This window comes from Ascaphus truei, chromosome 4 (assembly GCF_040206685.1).
Source record: "Ascaphus truei isolate aAscTru1 chromosome 4, aAscTru1.hap1, whole genome shotgun sequence".
NCBI classification, from domain to species: Eukaryota; Metazoa; Chordata; class Amphibia; order Anura; family Ascaphidae; genus Ascaphus; species Ascaphus truei.
In genome coordinates this window covers 316,801,992-316,822,552 of record NC_134486.1, presented here as the reverse complement: position 1 = coordinate 316,822,552, position 20,561 = coordinate 316,801,992, and the positions used below count along the sequence as shown (strand labels likewise).

General features: G+C 41.2%; 1 protein-coding gene across 5 annotated transcripts in view; it reads right to left on the bottom strand.

Moving 5' to 3' along the window:
- Positions 1–20,561, bottom strand: part of UBE3D (ubiquitin protein ligase E3D) — a 181,082-nt gene that overhangs the window by 129,762 nt on the left and 30,759 nt on the right. For all 5 annotated transcript variants that reach the window (XM_075597941.1, XM_075597940.1, XM_075597939.1 and 2 more), the window contains 5 exons: positions 13,349–13,574; positions 12,061–12,130; positions 8,236–8,305; positions 6,927–7,035; positions 1,509–1,678 (listed from right to left, as the gene is read on the bottom strand). In XM_075597941.1, the coding sequence (XP_075454056.1) occupies positions 1,509–1,678; positions 6,927–7,035; positions 8,236–8,305; positions 12,061–12,130; positions 13,349–13,574 (645 nt within the window). The remainder of the gene's footprint in view (positions 1–1,508; positions 1,679–6,926; positions 7,036–8,235; positions 8,306–12,060; positions 12,131–13,348; positions 13,575–20,561) is intronic.

Here is a 20,561-nt window from a genome sequence, read left to right as displayed (position 1 = left end):
GCTAAATATATAAATACCAATAAGAATTTGAATAAGAAGAGATTTGAAGGATTTTCTATTTTGCTGCTCTCTCCGCAACTCCCTCCGCACAATAAAAAAAACTATAACAATTACTTCTCAATAGATCGGGAAACATTATCTTCCGTACAATACATACAAGACTAGGCCTCAAATAAACAAAGAAAATGGAACCGGGCGCCTCTAATGGTGAAATAACTGAAGTGAATTAGTGATGAAAATGAACAATAACAGTGAACTTAAAAATCAAAATAAGTGTATATGGTGCATAAATAACCTTCACCAAAAAACGTGATCCATAAATATTAATTGTGAAATACAAATAAAAATAAATACAGCAGCTCTACACCCTTTAAAGGACTGTCCGGGTCCAATATAGTCTTGCGTTGTCTTCCAGGTAGGAGGAACGCTGTGATGCTCAAGGTGATATGTGAAAAAATGAAAAATAATATGATAGTGCAGATGGTATTAAAAAATTGAAATATTCAATAGTCTCTGTGTCAGTGTCAGTCACAATTTAATCAGATATATCAGACGTATCAGAGATCCATCTCTCTCTGATGGGAGCCCTTTAATGGAAGCCCTCTGGTGATGGAAGCCTTATAACTGTGGATCTGGAAGGCTTGATGTATGTTGAAATCATAAAGTACTCAATGTACCTCCCAGGGAATGTGAAGAAAGAAGAGAGAAAGCGCACAATGGTGTGGTATGAAAAGGGTATATTGTTATACAAAAATAGCATATAAGTAATGCACTCACATTTCATCATAAGAGACAATTCGTTGGAGAGGATTGTTGGTGACTCGTGGGGGACGCCGGTGTATTCAGTCACTGGAAAGCTTCCGCCTACGTCACGTCCTGTGACGGCTCTAGTCAGGGCGGAAGAAGCTGCCTGGTAATCTGGAATCCGTGACTTGTCAGCACCTCCCCGCGCTATTTCCTCAAAACATAGTGTCCTCCAACAGCTGATTCTACGCGTTTCGCTGTTGCTTCGTCAGGAATCATCATGTATATAACAATATACCCTTTTCATACCACACCATTGTGCGCTTTCTCTCTTCTTTCTTTACATTCCTTGGGAGGTACATTGAGTACTTTATGATTTCAACATACATCAAGTCTACCAGATCCACAGTTGTAAGGCTTCCATCACCAGAGGGCTTCCATTAAAGGGCTCCCATCAGAGAGAGATGGATCTCTGATACGTCTGATATATCTGATTAAATTGTGAGTGACACTGACACAGAGACTATTGAATATTTCAATTTTTTAATACCATCTGCACTATCATATTATTTTCCATTTTCTCAAATAAAAAAACCTGAACCCAGTTTTTCTACCCATTCCTTCAGCATTACCACTTACCTCAACCTCAGCCTAACTGGCCGTTATTACAAGTAACAAGACAAAATCTCTTTATAATTCACTTTACTTTTTTTTTCTTTAAATGCAAGACAGATATATACGGTATATACAAAAAAAAAACTTACTCTTTTTTGCTGTTATCAATGCAGGCATGGTACAATACTTTAATAGCATTTCTTGCTTCTAGTGATACTGCAGGAAGACACGAGATGTTTTCAAAGAAGAGAGAAGCAAGCCCATTCTCTGATCTTCTGGCTGATTCCACCAATAAGGTGTCGGTATTCAAAAGCCAAAGCTGTACATAGGGAGTAAAACAAAGCGCTACAATTAATATAATTAATATAAATCAGGCTGATCTTTGCATCTGTGATCTATTATCATGTGCAATTGATTTGCACGCAAGGCATACAAATAAACTGTAGTATTATACAACATTTGCTGCCAGAAGGACTTGCATTCATCTGTAATGCATTGCAGGCTGTTTTGCTAGTGTAGACCAATGTTTTTCAACAGTGGTTACTAGGAGCCATTGTGTTCCCAGGGCAGCCCTAAAGGGTTCCCTGAAATTTGCAGCTCATTTGAAAACTTTACCAAATACAGAAGAATTTCCAATGCATCTGATCTCAGACGCGCTATTAGAGAGGGTCGGGGTTCCTTACAATGCATCTGATTTCAGACGCGCTATTAGAGAGGGTCGGGGATCCTCAGAATTTCTCAATATAATTATAGGGTTCCTCAACAAAAAAAAGGTTAAAAAAAAAATACTGCTGTAAAAAGGCGCAGCATGATGTTCCATAGAGAAAATACATTAAAAGCAATTTAATTAAAAAGTAAATGTTTATTAAGTAAAATTAAAAACTTACGTGAAAGAAACATGATCAGATAGTATTTTTTATTTTAAGGATTGAATCTGCATGTGCGCTCTGATCACGCAATAGTAGTGTTTTGAACTGTAGTTTATATAGTCCCTGCATGGATCAGGAACACAAATGTATTTGATAGATCCATTTTATCTCTAGTGGTGTTAGGAGAAGACATGGCTTGAACTTGTGGCTGTCAAGCACCCATGTAGCTCCTGTTTGTAGGCTGGTATAAGGATTAATCACATGCATCTAAATGAAAACTACCAGTACCCCGTTGAAGTGCCCATGATCCATAAGCAAATCGGAATTTGAATATTATTCAAACTAGATATTTACGGTCATAACAGTATATGCGCTGTAGGCATAACACAGCTGCAAACAACAATATACAGCCATATAAGTCGCTAAGAAATCAATTAACTATGTACAGATGTAGCACACCTTATTGTTTGCGGTAACAGGGCAAGTGGCGGAACTGCGACTGCGCTGGCACCAAAAGATTAATCGATGCACATTGTGCAATCCCAGACGCATGATCCCCGCACAGCGATGTCACAGCAACACTATCTACAGAGCAGCGGCTCCGGAGACAATAAGTATCGCCACTTCTGTATCATATTATTTCCTAGGATTACCACTCATTAAAAATGTACGCTTCTGTATGCTTAATAGCTTGTCAACTTTAGTCCTCGTAACCTCATCTCTGGGAATGGCCTGCTCCCCAAGATACGTACATTGGTATCTGTTGCATGTTTAAAGGTCACATGTGTCAATAGGAAGTCACATGGGATGACATCATGGTCTCCTACTGGACCCTGGGACCTCTAAACTAAGATTTTCTGTGCCCTGCCGGAGCTTAAAAATTGAGCTCTCTCCAGAGCAGTCTAAGGCCTGGGACATAGTATGGTGAGCCTTGCTGAGCCGCGCTAAGCAGGTGCACTTACCCCCTGCATCCGTCATCAGCGCGGCTTTAGCAGCCGCTTCCGCATGCGTGCGGAGGCTCATATTTTGGAGAGACAGGCAAATTTAAAATTTGCCGCTCAGGGAAGCGGAGGAGTGGTCACGTGACCGCTCACATCCAATGGGAGCGAGGGACTAGCCCTGCCTCCCACCACGCCTCCGCTCCCGAAACGCCTCCGCCCCGCCCCCAAAGCGCGCTCACTGCCTCGCCTGCCAGGACACAAAAAAGCTCCTGTTTGAGCAGGCGAGGCAGAGCAGGAGGGCTGATCAGCGCGGCCCGAGGCACCATGCCCGAGGCCTAAGGCTGGGGCCATAGAGGGGTGAGGAGTTAGGAGCCGCGCTGACGCTGAGGCTCGCCTGCTGAAATCTGCGCGATTTCATGCCCATGCAGGTGAGCCAGCAGGCGCGATCGGAGGCGGGGGAGACTGAGGGAGGCGGGGCAGTAATGTCGCTGGGCCAATCTCCCGCGACGCACCGACGTCACGGCGCCGTGACGTTGACGCTGCTCCGCGCTGATTGGATGTTTTTAGCCGACAGTGCGCTGAAAAATAGCTTGGCTGTCGGCTGAAAAATCCAGTACCTCAGCACGCCTGCGAACGCTCGCGTGAGCCCCCTCTCAAGGCATCCTCATTGAGGATGCAGGGGCTCAGCGCGGAGCGTCCGCATGGCTCAGCGCGGCCTGTCCTTCTATGGACTCGGCCTAAGGCTGAAGCCACACTGCCGCTGAGCTCGCTCATGCTTGAGAGCTGTGACGTCACCAACTCTCACAGCATGAGCGATCGCCTGTCCTGCAATATTTTTAGAGCGAGGACGTGGCTATTAAGGGAGGGGGCATGTCATTGGTTGTATGGGGTATGTCATTGGTTGTATCGGGTCTGTGTCATTGGCTGTATCGGGTCTGTGTCATTGGCTGTATCGGGTCTGTGTGTGTATCATTACAGTACTGGGTCTTATAGTTAGTAACTTTAAAGTAACTTATTTTCGGTAAAGGCCCCCCTGCTTCACTTACCCTATAATACGGACTTGGTTCTAATTACAATGACTTAGTGACCCCGGCAATAAAAGACTTTGTAACCGGAGCCTGTGCTCCTGTGCTCCCACCTCTCTCCCCCCCACCCCCACATCCCACCTCTCTCCGCTCAGCCTATACTGCCTCTCTCTCCCCATTGGTCAGAGCCGAGTCATGTGACCCTGCTCTGTGTTCCAAAATAAAATTCAACTGTCTCCCCAAGCACCAAGCTTGGGAGAGCTTACGTGCCCAGAGCATGCGCCGCGTGAGCGGGGATGTGAGGATTAATATTGCGATAAGTAAACTCGCAAAGTGCTGCGCGCTCAGCGCTAGCGTGGATGCAGCTTAAAGGTTACCACAATAACTTCAGACGCTACAATTAAGAAAATCATGAATTTTATCACGCAAATTTTTTTTTTTTAAACAAGGACATGCTTATGGGGCAAGATACGAACATTAGGAGTTAACCCCATATAGGCTTCAGGAGGAGATGTGCATTTTAAAGTGCATAGAGATTTATGTACATTTATTGTACATTGGAAAATCTTAATTTTTTTTTTTACAGTGGAATAGTAAAAATATACATCCAATAGGACAGGAAACGTTTCTTTAAAAAGAAAGATGCAGAAGTAGCCAAAGTGTGTTTTAATTGCACCAGCATATTTATGTTGCCTATAAACAGTTCTTTTTCCAAAGGATTTTATGAGATGTTCAGCACAATCCATCTTCCAAACACAGCACAAAACTAATTACACCCACACTTTCAGAGTCTTGTGAAATGCGTTTAGTTGCAGGAAATAAAATGTAAACAGTCTATGATTTTTACATTCACTTCAGAAACTCTTCTTTCAATTGATACAAGAACCACAGCTTGCAACTACAGGCACATACAAGGCAAACTAACACTGGCAAAGTAGTACTGTACAATAGACATGTAAAAACAGACATTAATGCTTGAATTCTTAAATATATTGTACGTTTTCCTTATAACCACAAAAAAACCTGAGAAGTCTCACGGATTTGGAATGAACCTTGCTCATCTTTAAGTATCAGCAGTTTCCTACAGTAGACTAATTAAGTCACACTAACTGTTTCAGCACTATCCCATGAACATGTCATTTTGTGGCACAGAAACTCACTGATTTGAAGCCCTTGGAAGTTGAAATTTCTGCAAAAAATAATTACTGGTATGTAATTATTTTGTATTGTAGGATAATTAAACTCTTAAAATAACTTTTGACGTATGAGAGTGGGGCAAACTCTCCCTTCCTGAAAGAGAGAGACAAGGAATGGGTTATTCCAAATTATTAAAAGTGGTGCCCAACCCCTGTTCAACAGACCAGCAACAGGCCCTGGGCTAAATCAATTACTGCATTAAGCCTCTATTAAAGCATCCCAGGGAATGCTGGGAATTCTGTGTGTTGACCACTAGTTCCAAGGCAACAACCATTGTGTGGTTGGAAGTTTGCGTGCAATGAGGGCTGATACCTTAAAGACTTATATTGGCTACATTCCTCGAGCTGGAAAATGATGTTTGGGTACACGCAACAAATCCTGGCAGTGGAGTAGAAAGCTTAAAGTCGAAGGATAGGAGACATTTTCTAATGCTGCTTTCTAACATCTCATGCATGAGGGGAGAATGTTTTCAAATCTCCCTGTGAAGCTACCAAGACTTGTAAGTGGAGAGGCATTGTAATATCTAGGAAACAACATTGAACACATCAGTTCAATGAAAAGACATTGCTTAAAGATCCATATAGCGGTAGCGGTTGAAGTGGAGTCTGTAATGCAAGAAACATGTATAATGACCATTACCATTCAAGGTTATAACTACAACAGTGTCCAAAAGTAGAAGTATAGGCCATAAATCAATAGCATTTAGTCATTTAGTAGAAGGAGGTAAGGAAGTATATTGTAAGCTCTTCGGGGCAGAGACTCCTAAGGTCTACTTTTATGTTTAAGCACTTATTCCTATTATGCCACGTGTATTACTGCTGTAAAGCGCCATGTACATGGATGGCGCTATATAAAGGTATGCATACACGTAGGTATGCATACAAGTAGGTATGCATACAAGTAGGTATGCATACAAGTAGGTCCTGAGACAGCTAAACTGGCAAATCTGAGCAGTTGAGGTTCCTCGCTGCATAGACGACCTAAAAATACTTGACACGCTTGTAGCCTTTATTATAAAGACCTCTCAGGACAATTAGCATAACCACTTCTTATTTTAAACCAACATACTTACGCGATTGCTTACATTGGGCCAAAAGGTCAGTATAGTCCCTCAGAAAACGTATTGCCAACAGCTACTATTAAGTGGAACAAGCCACTTTCTTGGTCTATTTAATGAATGCTGAATACTCTTATTTAGATGAGAAAATATAACAGAATGACAATGGAACAATATCCTGTTGGTCATTATGCATGTTTGCTCTCTGAGAAGCAGTTTAAAGGAAGCAAACAAAACATGTAGCCATTATTGGGGTTTCTAATGTGGCCTAGATTAACAGACATTGTGACATGTTTAAGAACGTGTAAATGTGAACTAAATTATTTCTCATTACATATTTCCTTCTGAAAAACAAGTTATTTTATGCAAGTTTCACACAAACTATTTCAAGAGACTTTTATAAACCATCTCTCTCGTATCCGCTATTTTTTTGCAGTGACAACCAAAATGAAAAAGGCTCAAAAACACAATTTCTCACCAAAAGAAAGACTTTCCCATCTTGCCCTTGAATGCAGAACCTGAACGTACTTCTGGAGGCAGAGAATTCCACGAGATGCTGGGCTATTACACTCTCCACATACCGGGTCCTGTTGGAACAGAAATCAATCTTCACAGTGTGTGTCCATAATAACTATCATTGGGAACACATGCTACTTATAGTAAATGGTCATTAAGGGGAAGCGAAACCTCCACATTATCTATTTTCCTTTATGTGCTGTCAGCACCCCTACTGTATATAATAGAAGGCTCTTGGGCTAGGGATTGTTGCCAGATAATTAAGAGGCTCCGTGTCCTACATCTTTTACTTTATAAAACACAGGGAGCTAACATTTTTTGCAACCAATTAATTTAATGTCAACAAGCAAAACAAGTTAACATACAGCCCCACAGAGCAGTACTGCATGCTCCTCCTGTATTCAAATATAGGTGTAGCCATCAGGCTGGTTTTGGACTGTAATACAAGCCATATATTTTGTTAACAATTGCTTATGTTCTTATTTTGAAGTTAATAAGATTAAAATGTATATCTACATTTATTTAAGTTAACAAAAAAATACAGCCAAGTGCAGTTTCTACGCGTTAGAAATGTTAAAGAACAAAAGTTATGCAGGGTAAAGAAAAAAAAACCCTCCCCCGTACAGTGAATAAAATGACCCCTTGTGGGGCATTTTCATGTCTCAAACAGGTATGCAATCATGTCTTTCTCTATTATCTCTTAGCAAACAATGCTATGGGTTTTTGATTTTTTTTTTAACCCACAATAACTTTTGTAATGGTCTGGTTATACCCACGTACCAGCTTCACGTTGCATATCGAGCAACCAACCTCACACTGATGAGACCCAAAAGGCTGAAACAGCTGTCTGTGAGTAGGTTTACTGGCTATGCACTTCTTAAACCCAGACTGTGCTGAAAAGCTGTGCAATACAGCAGGCATAAGCTTATAAGGGTCCATGTTAAGTGACGCACTCTGCTCATTTGCATGTCATTACCCAGAATCCATTGGTGCAGTGAGCCCTGTTTGCCAAGTCATAACGGGAAAAGACAGGGTTGCAGACCTGTCTGAGACGTGCAAATGCACCACAAGTGATGAAATAGAGGTGATTAACTTCACCCCATAACCACAACTGGGCATCAGGAGCGGCGCACTGATGTAGAGCATCTAATATGTATACTTTCCACTTCTATGGCAAATAGCTGAAAGGTGGTGCTCTCAAGAATTTGATATTATGTGCATATAATCAAATCCTAACTGGTATATAGATTAATGTAGCACACGGTACATACCTTGGGATCATGTTAAAATCGTCACAAGATGGCTGAATCATTACTTCTGTGATATAGTACTTTACAGCATCTACATACATAGAACAATTATTAGCTGACAAACAGTGCGACACATTATGATGAAATTGCCTTCTGTAATTAAGTACTGTACATGGAGGTCAGGACAGCTTAAAAGAATAGGTTAGGCACTGAGTTTTAGGGAAGTAGAAAGAACATCAGATCAGAACACAACAGTCTTTTCCAAAATGGTCCAACGCCAAACATTTCTTAGCAGTTATCACTAGAATGCTTCAGTATAAAAATGAAGTGGCATCATTGCAGCAGAAGGCAGTAAAAAGGCTCGGTAAAAAATCAGGAGCGCACAAGTGTGTATTTTAACATGGAGCAGGAGGAACTACTAAAAGTGCAGTAATTCAGCCAGTGGTCAAAAAGTATATGTACAGTACATGCATTCCATGTGTCCGGCACTACTTATCAAAAAGCATATTACTTCTTACCTATTACATATTATATGAATTGAAGCAGACAATTGTTAATATATGTGTTTGAAAGACACAGGAAGTTTTCGTTTTCAAAAGTTATTTACGTTTGAATCAAAATTCCTTTAATAGCTTTGTATAACTAATTTAGATACGGTCTTAATTGGGTATTTCAATTAATATTTATATATATTTTCATTGAAATGCCCAATTAAGACCTTATCTAAATTAGTGTTGGAGAACGCTACAAAAGATGTACAGTACACACCTCCTACAGGTCTAAACTAATGAGAGGGCAAGAGTGGCACATGGTGGTCCTTTTACACTCAGCATGCCAAAAACCAGCACTGATGTAACTCATTCTCTAATACTTTGCTATATATTAAGTAGTATGTAATTGATACATTAACAAAGAAAGAAAATAACCTTTATTTCCTGAATGTACACCTCAGACAGTGTAGAAAGCATAAAACGTAACTTTTAATCCACAGTTAAACAATATTATCTAAAAATTCTAAATACATTATAATTCAGGAGACAAACAAACGATATAACTAACCCACTACAAGCGCTAACCTACACCAAATACAATTAATGTGATGTGTACAAAGGTGAATATTGGTGAATAATAAACACATAAATGAAGTGTCAAAATAAAGCTGCCAAAGGGAACTACATAAAACAGATGATTCCAAACCTGTTGAGCAAAAATGAAAATACAAAATAAGTGTCCCCGGCGCTAGTGATAAAAGTCCGAGATACCGTAGTCCAATTGACACCGTAACCGCCCGACGTACCAACAAGATATCATCTTGTAAGTAGGGTTTCTATGTTGTAGATAGGAGCCTGTGCTTTTTCATACTGCGCAATTGGTGTGTCCTCTTGTTTCTGTATAATTTCAGAAGCACTGTGGAGCTAATCCTTAAGGACACCCCTACCCGTCTGGGACTTTCCTGTTATTCCATTTACCCATCCAGAAAAGTCTCCCATTTAAAGACTGTCAATTGGACTATGGTATCTTGGACTTTTATCACTAGCGCCGGGGACACTTATTTTGTATTTTCACATTATAATTCAGAATGTAGTCCTAACAGAATAATGTCCCTTTGTGGAATGTTATCGAAGGTCATGTTTATTTCCCTGGGAGGGAGGGGGATATGTCTCGTTTATGTGTTAGGCTGGTATTATATAAGCGCTGGCGCACGTGCGAGGCAATGATAAATACATGTCTCCCTTTGACAGTTTATCTAGTGCAGTGAGGAAATACAAAGAAATGTGTATTTTCGAGCGGATGCCATGCCACGTGATACTGTGAGCCAATCACAGTGCGGCCTACTGTTGTGACGTCATGGCCACGCCTGATAGCCCCGCGTGGCACCATTTGGTCTATAGGCACTAAAAGCGCGCGCCACATGCAACACTGTGCGCACGCCCGCCTACTATATTACATGCCAAATTGTGAGCAATAAAAATGTCCCCCTCAGATGAAGACTTTTAGTTATATCTCTTCACAGTACCTCTCATATATTGTCTAATACACCTTTATATATATGCTATGCACTCATTTAATAGTACTTGAAAAATTAAGGTATTTACTTTAATATTTTAAAAAGCCTCCGGGCACCATTAATGGAATTGTAATCCCTAGTGGGGAAAGGACACAAAGACACTACTGGCTAGATGAGTTCCTCGGCGAGCTTGCCTTTCACTCGGATTCTGTCCTTATTACTATACAAATCCAGTAGTAAACAAGTGTTTGAAGCCCAATCATTACAGACATTTACACACAAAGATGCTTAACGATACATTCCTACAATGTGACCTATCCTGGCGGGAACCTAACTGCTGGCGTCTAGGAGGGATTTATCCGCAGTCATGATATTAAAGAGAGCGCAAGGCGTACGAGTCACCAGAGAAATGCGTCCTCCCTCCATGAAGCAGCCCTCTGGTGTCACCAAAATCGAGCGTTTCACCGAACACCCCTTTCTCTTTTTGCTTATCAGCAACAACATGAATATCTTGGAGCAAATTATACGTTTTGGGCAATTATTTTCTCAGGATGAGTTTCACTCCCTTAGCTCAAGTTGGCATTAATATTCTCATGGCCTTTTCAGCTACCATGAAATTAGGAGATATATATATTTATATATATATCTCCCTGGCAGGACCACCTCGTCTTCCCATCGCTTGCCTAAGCCTCGTACGTACACAGTCCATCCCATTACTCAAAGTCATCACATCAAAAAGTGTGAGATTCCAAGTCTACAATGAGAGAAAAACTAAATCTATTGGGGAAACATTCACTAAAGATCGTTAATTCTGGAAACCACAAACCAAACCAAAATAGAAAAAAAAAATGTATTCGTTACATTTATTTTTCTACAGATCTTGCTCAAAATAATATATTAAGTAAAAGAACTGTAAAAACATGCCAATATGTATAAAATCATACCGGAAGCTCAGAAGTCAAGATCTGGAATTAAAATACTCAGATTTATTATAGAAATATTGCTAAATGTTCATAATACACACGTGGTCCCATTTATGATGCCAACTATAAATGTCAGACAATTTGTCAACTTTGGTGTTCTGTATGTTCAATGAAACCTACAATTTCACAGTCTCAGACCAATTGCAAAGATATATGAACCCTTAATATTTGTTGCCATCACTGATTAATTTCAACAATGTAATATTAACAGTTCAGAAACAGGTGGGCTCCCTGTACTGAAACACACACACAGGAGTTACTGGACAATCGTGTACAGCCACTTTAGAGATGATAAATTCAACAAGCATTGGCCCAATTGCTGATTGAGGCTGCAACCTACGCACTGCTCAACTACATTATAGAGAACTTACGGGGTTCAGTATCTACAAGTTTAATAGGGAAATAAACTGGGTTAACTATGCCCTTGACGATGCGAGCAAGAATAAAACTTGCCGCATCCCCCTAAAACAGCTACGCAGCTATTAATCTTTTTAGCAGTGCACTGGGGCTTAATGTAGGAGTAATTAGCCATTCAGAAAAGCCATGTAATATACACTACGTTCTGACTTAGAAAGATGCTAGACACAATAGTTAGTATCAATGTACTTTTAATAGCACAACAGAACTCCCCCCGCCCCCTCCTGTTTCAAACTGACATGTAAGCGGATATTTCCGTATTTGTATTTTTAAGTAAAGATAAATTGCAATTCTCACGTTGACTGTACAACTGGTTATGTAGGAAATGTTTGCAATGTCACACGAAAAAGCAGTACATTTGACTTTGTAGCAAACGTGTCTCCTTTATTTTCATTTTGAACTGAAGTTTAGTATAGTCTCTGTAAAACCAGTACATACCTGATGACACAGTCTCTCCAAGTATTGCCTTGCAACGCTTGCAAATTACTTTGGTATTTTCCTTGGATCTCTGCAAGCCACAAAAATGTCACGTAAATGTCAGGTTACACCTCCGAAAAGGAATATATCATTTTACACATGCTCTCTAGAGGGCGGATTGAACTTTATTTTGCTCTTCTCAAAATGTTGCCACTCAATGACATCTGTCTTGTGAAGAGCACATTTACCAGAGTGTATATTTGTGTGTGTGTATATGTGTGTGTATCTATATGTGTGTGTATCTATAGGTGTGTGTATCTATATGTGTGTGTATCTATATGTGTGTGTATCTATATGTGTGTGTATCTATATGTGTGTGTGTGTGTGTGTGTGTGTGTGTGTGTATATATATATATGTGTGCAGTACATTGCAGGAAAGAGCAATGAAATACATTTAAAATCACATTGTGGAGGAATGACGGTATGTAACAATCTATTATCCATGGTGCATCAAAATGCAATGTAATGTGCCGAGTTGAAACTGATAATATGCCTTTAAAAAATGTAGACGAATTGACAATTCATCAGTACTCATGCAATTGTAGCTGAGAATTTAAACAGTGGCAAGTTTCCCACTTCTTCACGATATATTTATTGGGTTTGTGTGGGTTATCACCCACAAAGCAGGAAGCACACCCGAAGTCTTGTAAGTCACGATTTTTATTTTAGGATATAGCACTAAACAGTTACAAGATAAGAGGAGCTACCAAGAATTACTGTACATATAGTGTACAGTTTCACTTATTTGATATTCGAGAGATCAACAACATGGAGAGTGAAGGAGCTTGGCGAGCTACTGTAAAGCTCTCTCACATTTATCTACTTACAAAAATGTGAGAACCTGACATTGAGCTTCATGGATGCAATGTTGTGTTAGAATGAATTGGTACCCCACTGTCCACAATCCCTTTGTTTTCCCCAGACCTATATCATACATGTTTGACAACACAACTTGAAAAGCACAACGGAGAATGGTTGACACATTCTATCTGGAATAAACTTCCTTGAAATAAGAAAGTTACACTGGTTGATAAAAATGTACCAATTACAGGTGGTCCTCGCTATCGGTTAAACGGATTATTCGATGCGTCATAATGCATTCCGTGGAACGCATTATCCAACGCTCGCCGCCACGGATTAACATTGAATTTGCAATCAGAAGCTTTGCAATCCGACGGCGGATTGCACAACAGATTCCTTCGGATAACCAAGGACCCATCTGAAGTTGTCATGAACACCAATAACTTACCGAGACATTCACACCGGCAGAACAAGAAACCGATGATGAAGTATTAGTCTCTGCAGTGGGCTCTGAAATATTTGCTCTATTCAACAAGAGGAAGCTGTCTCCTAGAAAGCAGTCATTGACTTTGGGTTGGCAATTGCGGTTGGCAAAGGGATCAGCATGGCAGCACCATTCTCCCACCAGAGAGCTCCAGTTTTCACTTGGTAGAGGAAGAACTCGGAGGAACTGCCTGGAGAAGGGAAAGAAGAATAAACTCTTCACAACACACTCACCTCGCGAAATAATGATCAAACTACCCGTGACTAGAACCATCAGTCACAAGCTAAAAAAGGAGCATCATTGTGCCTTAGCAGCCTCCTGGAGGAAAGTGTCCCCTCCCTCTAAACAAACTATTAAAAAAAGGATCAATGAGGTTATGCTGATGGAAAAGTTGACAGCTTTCCTAAAGCAATCAACCTCAGGATTCTATGAAACCTGGGATCTGTGGTTAAGACATTGACCTCGACCCAGAAATTATCCTCCTGTCGTGACCGGCTGGATCCGGTAGACTTGACCACTGTTACATTAGTTTCAGCCCCTGGCGGTCGGAGAGAGTGGCGGTTTTCTATCCTGTCTTTCCTTTATGTTTGAAAAACCATGTGTATTAGGCTATGTATAAACTATACAGCAAGTAGAGAGATGTTGATATAAAGCACAGCCACGAATTCCAAATCAGCATGGGACCGGAACAAATGATACAGGTGAACACTCCAATCTTGCAACAGGTCAGGTTTATTGCATGGTGGTGCAGCAAAAATAGGACTACACGAACGCACCTACGCGTTTCATGCACAAGGCACTTTATCAAGTGCATAAAACGCGTAGGTGCGTTCGTGTAGTCCTATTTTTGCTGCACCACCATGCAATAAACCTGACCTGTTGCAAGATTGGAGTGTTCACCTGTATCATTTGTTCCGGTCCCATGCTGATTTGGAATTCGTGGCTGTGCTTTACATCAACATCTCTCTACTTGCTGTATACCTTCCTGGATGATCAGCACGCCCTGGATGCATAGGAGTCCTGCAAGCACTAAGGTAAGGGCCGCAGTGCCCCTGCATATATATGTTTACCAGTGCCTCTGCTCATTATATATTGGTTACTAGGGTGGGTGCATATGGTGACTCAGCTGTGGAGGTTAAACAGACCCCACTTAGACACTTAGCCCACACCTGATAATTGGCCATATTTTTCATGGACTCTTTGTTATCATCCAGTATTATTCACACATATTGTGGAGGATTTCTAACCAATTTGGATGCATCACATCGCTCTCTTCTATATATGTATAAACTATGACTGGTTGTATATCTACTTTTGCCTAATAAAAACTTTAAAAACAAAAAAAAACAAAGGAGCATCATTACACTTTTTACTGAGGCATCATTGTTCAATGAAAACAAAGAAATACACAGTGCAAAAATAAGACAACTGCAAACTTCGCCGGGGGAGATTCTCACGTGACGCTTAACCACTGTCGAGAATCCCACCTGACGATGGGGGCAGTTGACACCGCAACGCCGAGTCGTATTATTCTGTCTCCACCACTGCACAGCAGTTCAACGTTTAATTTTTTTTTATAACAGATCTGTATAACTAGCTTCCTTACGAAGGTTCACCCCGCAAGCAACGGGCTTATTCATTTGTTTCTTGTAAGTAAAATAAATATGAATCGCTTCTTGTTGGCAACACTGGATTCAAGCACATCAGCTACTTATGTTTATTTGTTTGACTAATGATGGTACCATAATTAATTTGGAAACAAAGATACAAGGTAAGTTAACAATTCTGATGACTATATAACGTCTTTTAGCCATAAGATCATTTGCCAAACATCGTACAAACCGTCCAATCAATTTGTTTACCATAAAAATGTTGAAAACACATTTTAAAATACTTATACACTTGTCTATTTCTTGTAGAGGTGTTAAACCAGCTACTTTTAGCTTGCCACTGTCCTTAGTTCATTTTCGTCCTAAATTGGACTACCTCTTTTTGTTCTGCATTGCTGGACCCACTGGCTGCAAAGGGGTGAAATGGTCATGAAAGTGTCACCCTTTGTCTGATCTTGTTTGATGTCTGGGTGTGCCAGTTGGTTCTACTAGTGCAGGGGTGGCCAACCTGACTGGGAAAATGAGCCAGAATATACCCGCGTCATTGTCAAAGGGCCACAATGAGAAAGAAATTAAAATTAAAACCTGTATCCAGTGACAAAGAGCATAACCTGACCGTGTCGGTGTATAGTGCCGCCTGGTTATGCTCTGTGTCGGTGTATAGTGCCGCCTGGTTATGCTCTGTGTCGGTGTATAGTGCACAGTATAACTTCACGGCACTATACACAGAGTATGTAGCCAACGGCACTACACACGGTCACAGGACATAACCTGACAGCACTATACACTGACACAGGGAATAACCTGACACAGAGAACAAGTGGAAGAGGTGACACATGGGGGGGGGGGGGGGAAACACATGGGGAAAGGGGGGGGGAGGGGTGACAAATGGGGATGGTGCAGCGCCTCCATCCCATAAGGATCCTGCAGGAAGTAGGATGGTCACCACAGGCAATTCTCCTTTACAAATCACCCCACGTCATTGCTGGTACAAAGGCACCCTTATTGTACAGAGAGCATGGCATCATCTCCATTCCCTGGAGCAGACCCCAGGGGCTTGAGGCCCCAAGAGTCCCTCCTAAGCTCCTATATGTTCCAGAATAACCTGTTGCTTATATTTTTTTCAGGTAGACTTTTCACCTAATCTCCAGTGATGCAGTGTAATTGGTGTTATCCAGTTCCTCTCGTCAATTACATGTACATAAAACAGATACACACACACGGTTGCCAGGTGTCCGGTATTGAACTGGACTGTCCTGTATTAGGATACTCTGTCCAGTAAAAAATGAGAGGTACTGCAATACTGGACATGTATGTGTCCGGTATTACTTCCCTGGACATAGTGACCTGACGCACCTTTCACCATTAAGTCCAGTATATTTGGAGAAGCCACCGCTCGCACGCACGCCCGCACGCACGCCCGCACACAGTTGCAATCCACATTGCCCAAACAACTTTAAATAGGTGCTAGCACATGCAATTGGCTTTCCATATACAGTATGTGATTAATTTTTGTTGAGAGCATTTCTGACTGTCATCGTTTGTACTTGGGGAATGGATAACCCATTCTGGTGAATTCAGCTCTTTTTGTTTGTGACTTTACAGCTTCTGCTGCCCTGCATATCATAGTGATTTATCTACGGTTAGATCAGCATCACGAAGGCGGTTCTCCACACGTTTTCTTTGACGCCACAAACGATTCTATCTATGGTGAAATGACAGTCTCTGATCAAAGGCACAGGTCTTACAGCATTCAATAATTCTGTGATATGTTGCCTCCTGTTCAACTTGCTCTGTCTTCCTTTTAATTCTTGCACTGAAAAAAGCAACGTGACACATTCCTCCTCCTCCTTTAGCACTTCTGACACCAAGTAATGAGCGTTGTACTTTTATGAAGCAATGTTCACGTGAATGAGACACTTTTTAAGAACCAGCAACCAACATCTTGTGGAGCACAAGCTCGTTCTACCTGCATCAGATTACAATGTCCCGCACAAGACGGAGCGTCGGAGCAGCCAGTCTAGGCAATGCAGCGTCCCTGCGCGGGACATTTAAACATGCACTTATCCAACCTGGCGGAGAAATGTCCCGGCGGCGACTTGGTCTCAGCCAAACATCCTCCGCTTCTCTGTGCCTCCAGAAGAACATTTTCGACGAGTGTATTCTGCCAGTGCTCATGCGTGGATGTGAAACTTGTACCCTAAGTTCACAGATAATTTAGAAGCTTCCGACAACACAAAGATGTCTGGGTGGAGAGATGCATCTGGGTATTACCTGAAGAGATATGAAAATGAATGAATGGGTTCGAAACCAAACAAAAATCTGTGACGTCATCAAAAGAGGGTGACGAAACTTTAATAGCAGGAGGCTGGACAGATCGCTACAAGAAAAGACCATCGTTGGATAAAGATGATACTTGAGTGGATTCCAAGATAGATTAAAAGACGACGATCAAAAGTAAGATGGGGGATGAAATCAGAAAATGTGTTGCAGCAACGTGGAGAAGAGGCTTGCCACCACAGTACCTGGAAGATCAATAGGGAGGCCTTCATCCACACACATTTTTTTAATATACATATTTTTTAGTAACGTGTAGTGATTACATTTTTCAGCATATCAAGAGCCCTGTTATGCGGAATGTTTTCTACCTTCTGCTTTGAAGCTTTTTCTTTTTTCAGTATTCTTCTTTCATTCCACTAGTTGCATCGCTGTGCCATTTATTACACAGTTTTTATTATTGTTACTGTCTAGATATGCTGCCTGCTGCAGGCACGATCGGTATTTGTTAACAAATAGAAATGCTAACATCCAACCAGACAAACGAACCTAACTTTCATGTCTCATTTAACATTCTTAACAATCTCTAAACACTAAAATCACATGTAAAGCAGCGTCCAATCCATACCAGAATTATTTTTTACTTTTAACTTTGAATAACATATATAAAACCTAAGCGGCAGGATCCCATCCCTTAGCTCAGGGGTTCTCAACTCGTCCTCAAGACCCCCCCAAACAGGTCAGGTTTTCAGGATATTCCCGCTTCAGAACAGGTGGCTCAATCAGTCACTGCTTCAGCACAGGTGGCGCAATCAGTGGCTCAGTCTTTGACTGGGCCACTGATTGAGCCACCTGTGCTGAAGCAGGAATATCCAGAAAACGTGACCTGTTGGTAGCTTTTGACGATGAGTAAGCTACCCCTGGTCTACATGTACCATAACCGAATAACTTGTCTTGCTTTCGCTGCAGGTTATTTTGGCCCCAAATCACGGTGCTATGACTTCTTGTATCAGGAGGCTGACGTTTTGCGGAGGAATTTCCCTGTCAATTAACAGCAATGCCTCCATAGCAGGGGGCGGTGAACTCCAGTCCTCCAGAGATACCGACGAGAGTTTTTCAGGATATCCCTGCTTCATCACAATCTTTGACTGAGCCACCTGTGCTGAAGCAGAGATATCCTTAAAACCTGACCTGTTGGGCGGTCTTGAGGACTGGAGGACTTGAGTGGAGAACCCTGCCTTAGCCGACTGTACGTGGCTCTCTGAGAGTGAGGACTTGGGTTCGTTAACTGAAGGATACTGCTTTTAGTAATTTAGGTATTCTAAAAACATTACGTTTATTAGCTATATATTGAGCCCTGCTTTCCTTGTATATATACTGGTTATACTCTACTAGCTAGGAGATTTCTATTACCTACAGTACTATAGCAGGTATGAGCTCTGTCCATGTTGGTTTCCAAAACATACTTGCTCAGGTCTGATAAGGCAACAAACCCCCAAGGGATACATTCCCGCTGTTATATCACTTCAGCCTTGCATGGGACTGCACTTTTAATTGTGCTGAGAACAGATAGAGCCGGAGTCCTCCATAAATGTAGAAACCGACGCATCAAGCATCTGTCACGCAAAATAATGAAGAGTGAGAGTAGTGAAATGAGCATTCTGACTGGTCAACGTCCCCGCAATGATTTATAATGCAAAAAAACAATGTCTCAGATGTTAAAGTAGTGGTACTGTGTCTGATTCCAAGAATTTCTTATTGTGCAAGAACTGGAGCATGACTCTTAAGGCAACTGTTCCCTTTTACATGTATGGGTGCAGAGGATCTCCAGAGCTGCAGCGTGCTCATTCCAGCTCTGTGGACTCCCTGCTTCCAGAGGTTAGTGAAGGTACTGCAGGTACATCACGGAGGTTTAAATCCCCCGCGACAAAAACGGACCAATTGGAAGCCGTGGCTGATGAGGTTGCGGATTTATTATTGACACGGGAGATTTAAATCTCCATTTTTGTTTCCCTTGGAAGGGGATAGTCCGGCGGCACCTTCCCCGGTATCTCGAAAATCAGTGGGTGACTGGAGCCAATATGAATGCGATTCAACTGCTTTAATGTCAGGTTACAGTGGTGTATTCAATGTGTCCAACTTTATATTAAGACTTCTATTCAGTCGCAATGTATTAAGGTTCTCGGCATCATGCATTTCTATGGTAATTGGGGACTTGCAGAACCATGACTGGAACAGGATCGTGAGATAACATGGATCTAGCTTAGCATTTTCCAAGGTATGACCATTAGTCTACAATAATTGGAAAAAAATAAAAATAAATTGTTGTTGACATATCAGCAACAGTGAACATGTCACGTGCCAGCGGTCTGGTCGTCTTTGTGCTGTCCTTGTGGACGTCGTTATTTATGATTATTGTTGTCCATTTCTAGGGGAGGAAATCCTCCTCCATGCCTACAATCTGGTGGAATAGGGGGAGAAGAGGGCAACCTTATGATCCCAACATGTGCAACAAAAAACAAATGAAAGGGTTTATAAATGTTTCTTTACAAATAAATTGGAACTATTGGTATAAACCAGCGAGAAAGAATCCCAGTTTGGTGAGCACTCAATTACCACTAAGTGAAGGATGGCGATTGAGATAATTAAAACTTCATTTTAATAGTAAATCAAAAATAAATAAAATACATTGCATGCTTGAGTACATAGAAACAGCGAACAAACAAATTAAGCTAATTAAAATGTTGCCAGTGCCTAAGCAGTGTCAATTAATGTTGACACTTGAGGGGTTAAATTCCTCCTTTTGAATTCCCAAGGGCAGTGTATAGAGATATTAAATGCTCCTCCAATCACAGTATCCAGAGTATTACTCTGCCTTCCCTGTATAGGAGACAGTTTATAAAAATACTCTATATAGCTGAAGAAAGAGCAATTAAGGATCATCCCTATGCACATGAGTACAAATCAGAAATGCCCGCTGAGTATATGGCTATTAGCCCTCGCCTGGGTGTGGCGTCACTCATAGGCCAGCAGGGTGATAGTTTTAAAGTGTAGGCGAAATACTAGTGACAAGTTTGCTTTAATAAACTTTGCTTGTTGTAACTATGCACCCTAGTATTGGTATCAACTTAATATAGCGTGTAGGGGTCTCATTAAAATCTCACGGATAGGCTCTATATAATTACCGTGGGTCTGGATCTCAGCATAAATAGCCGTCAATATTGCATTGCTGTGTGGTGTCTGTAAACTGAAATAGACATCCAAGAAAGTTGCTACCAGCAGGCAATGTG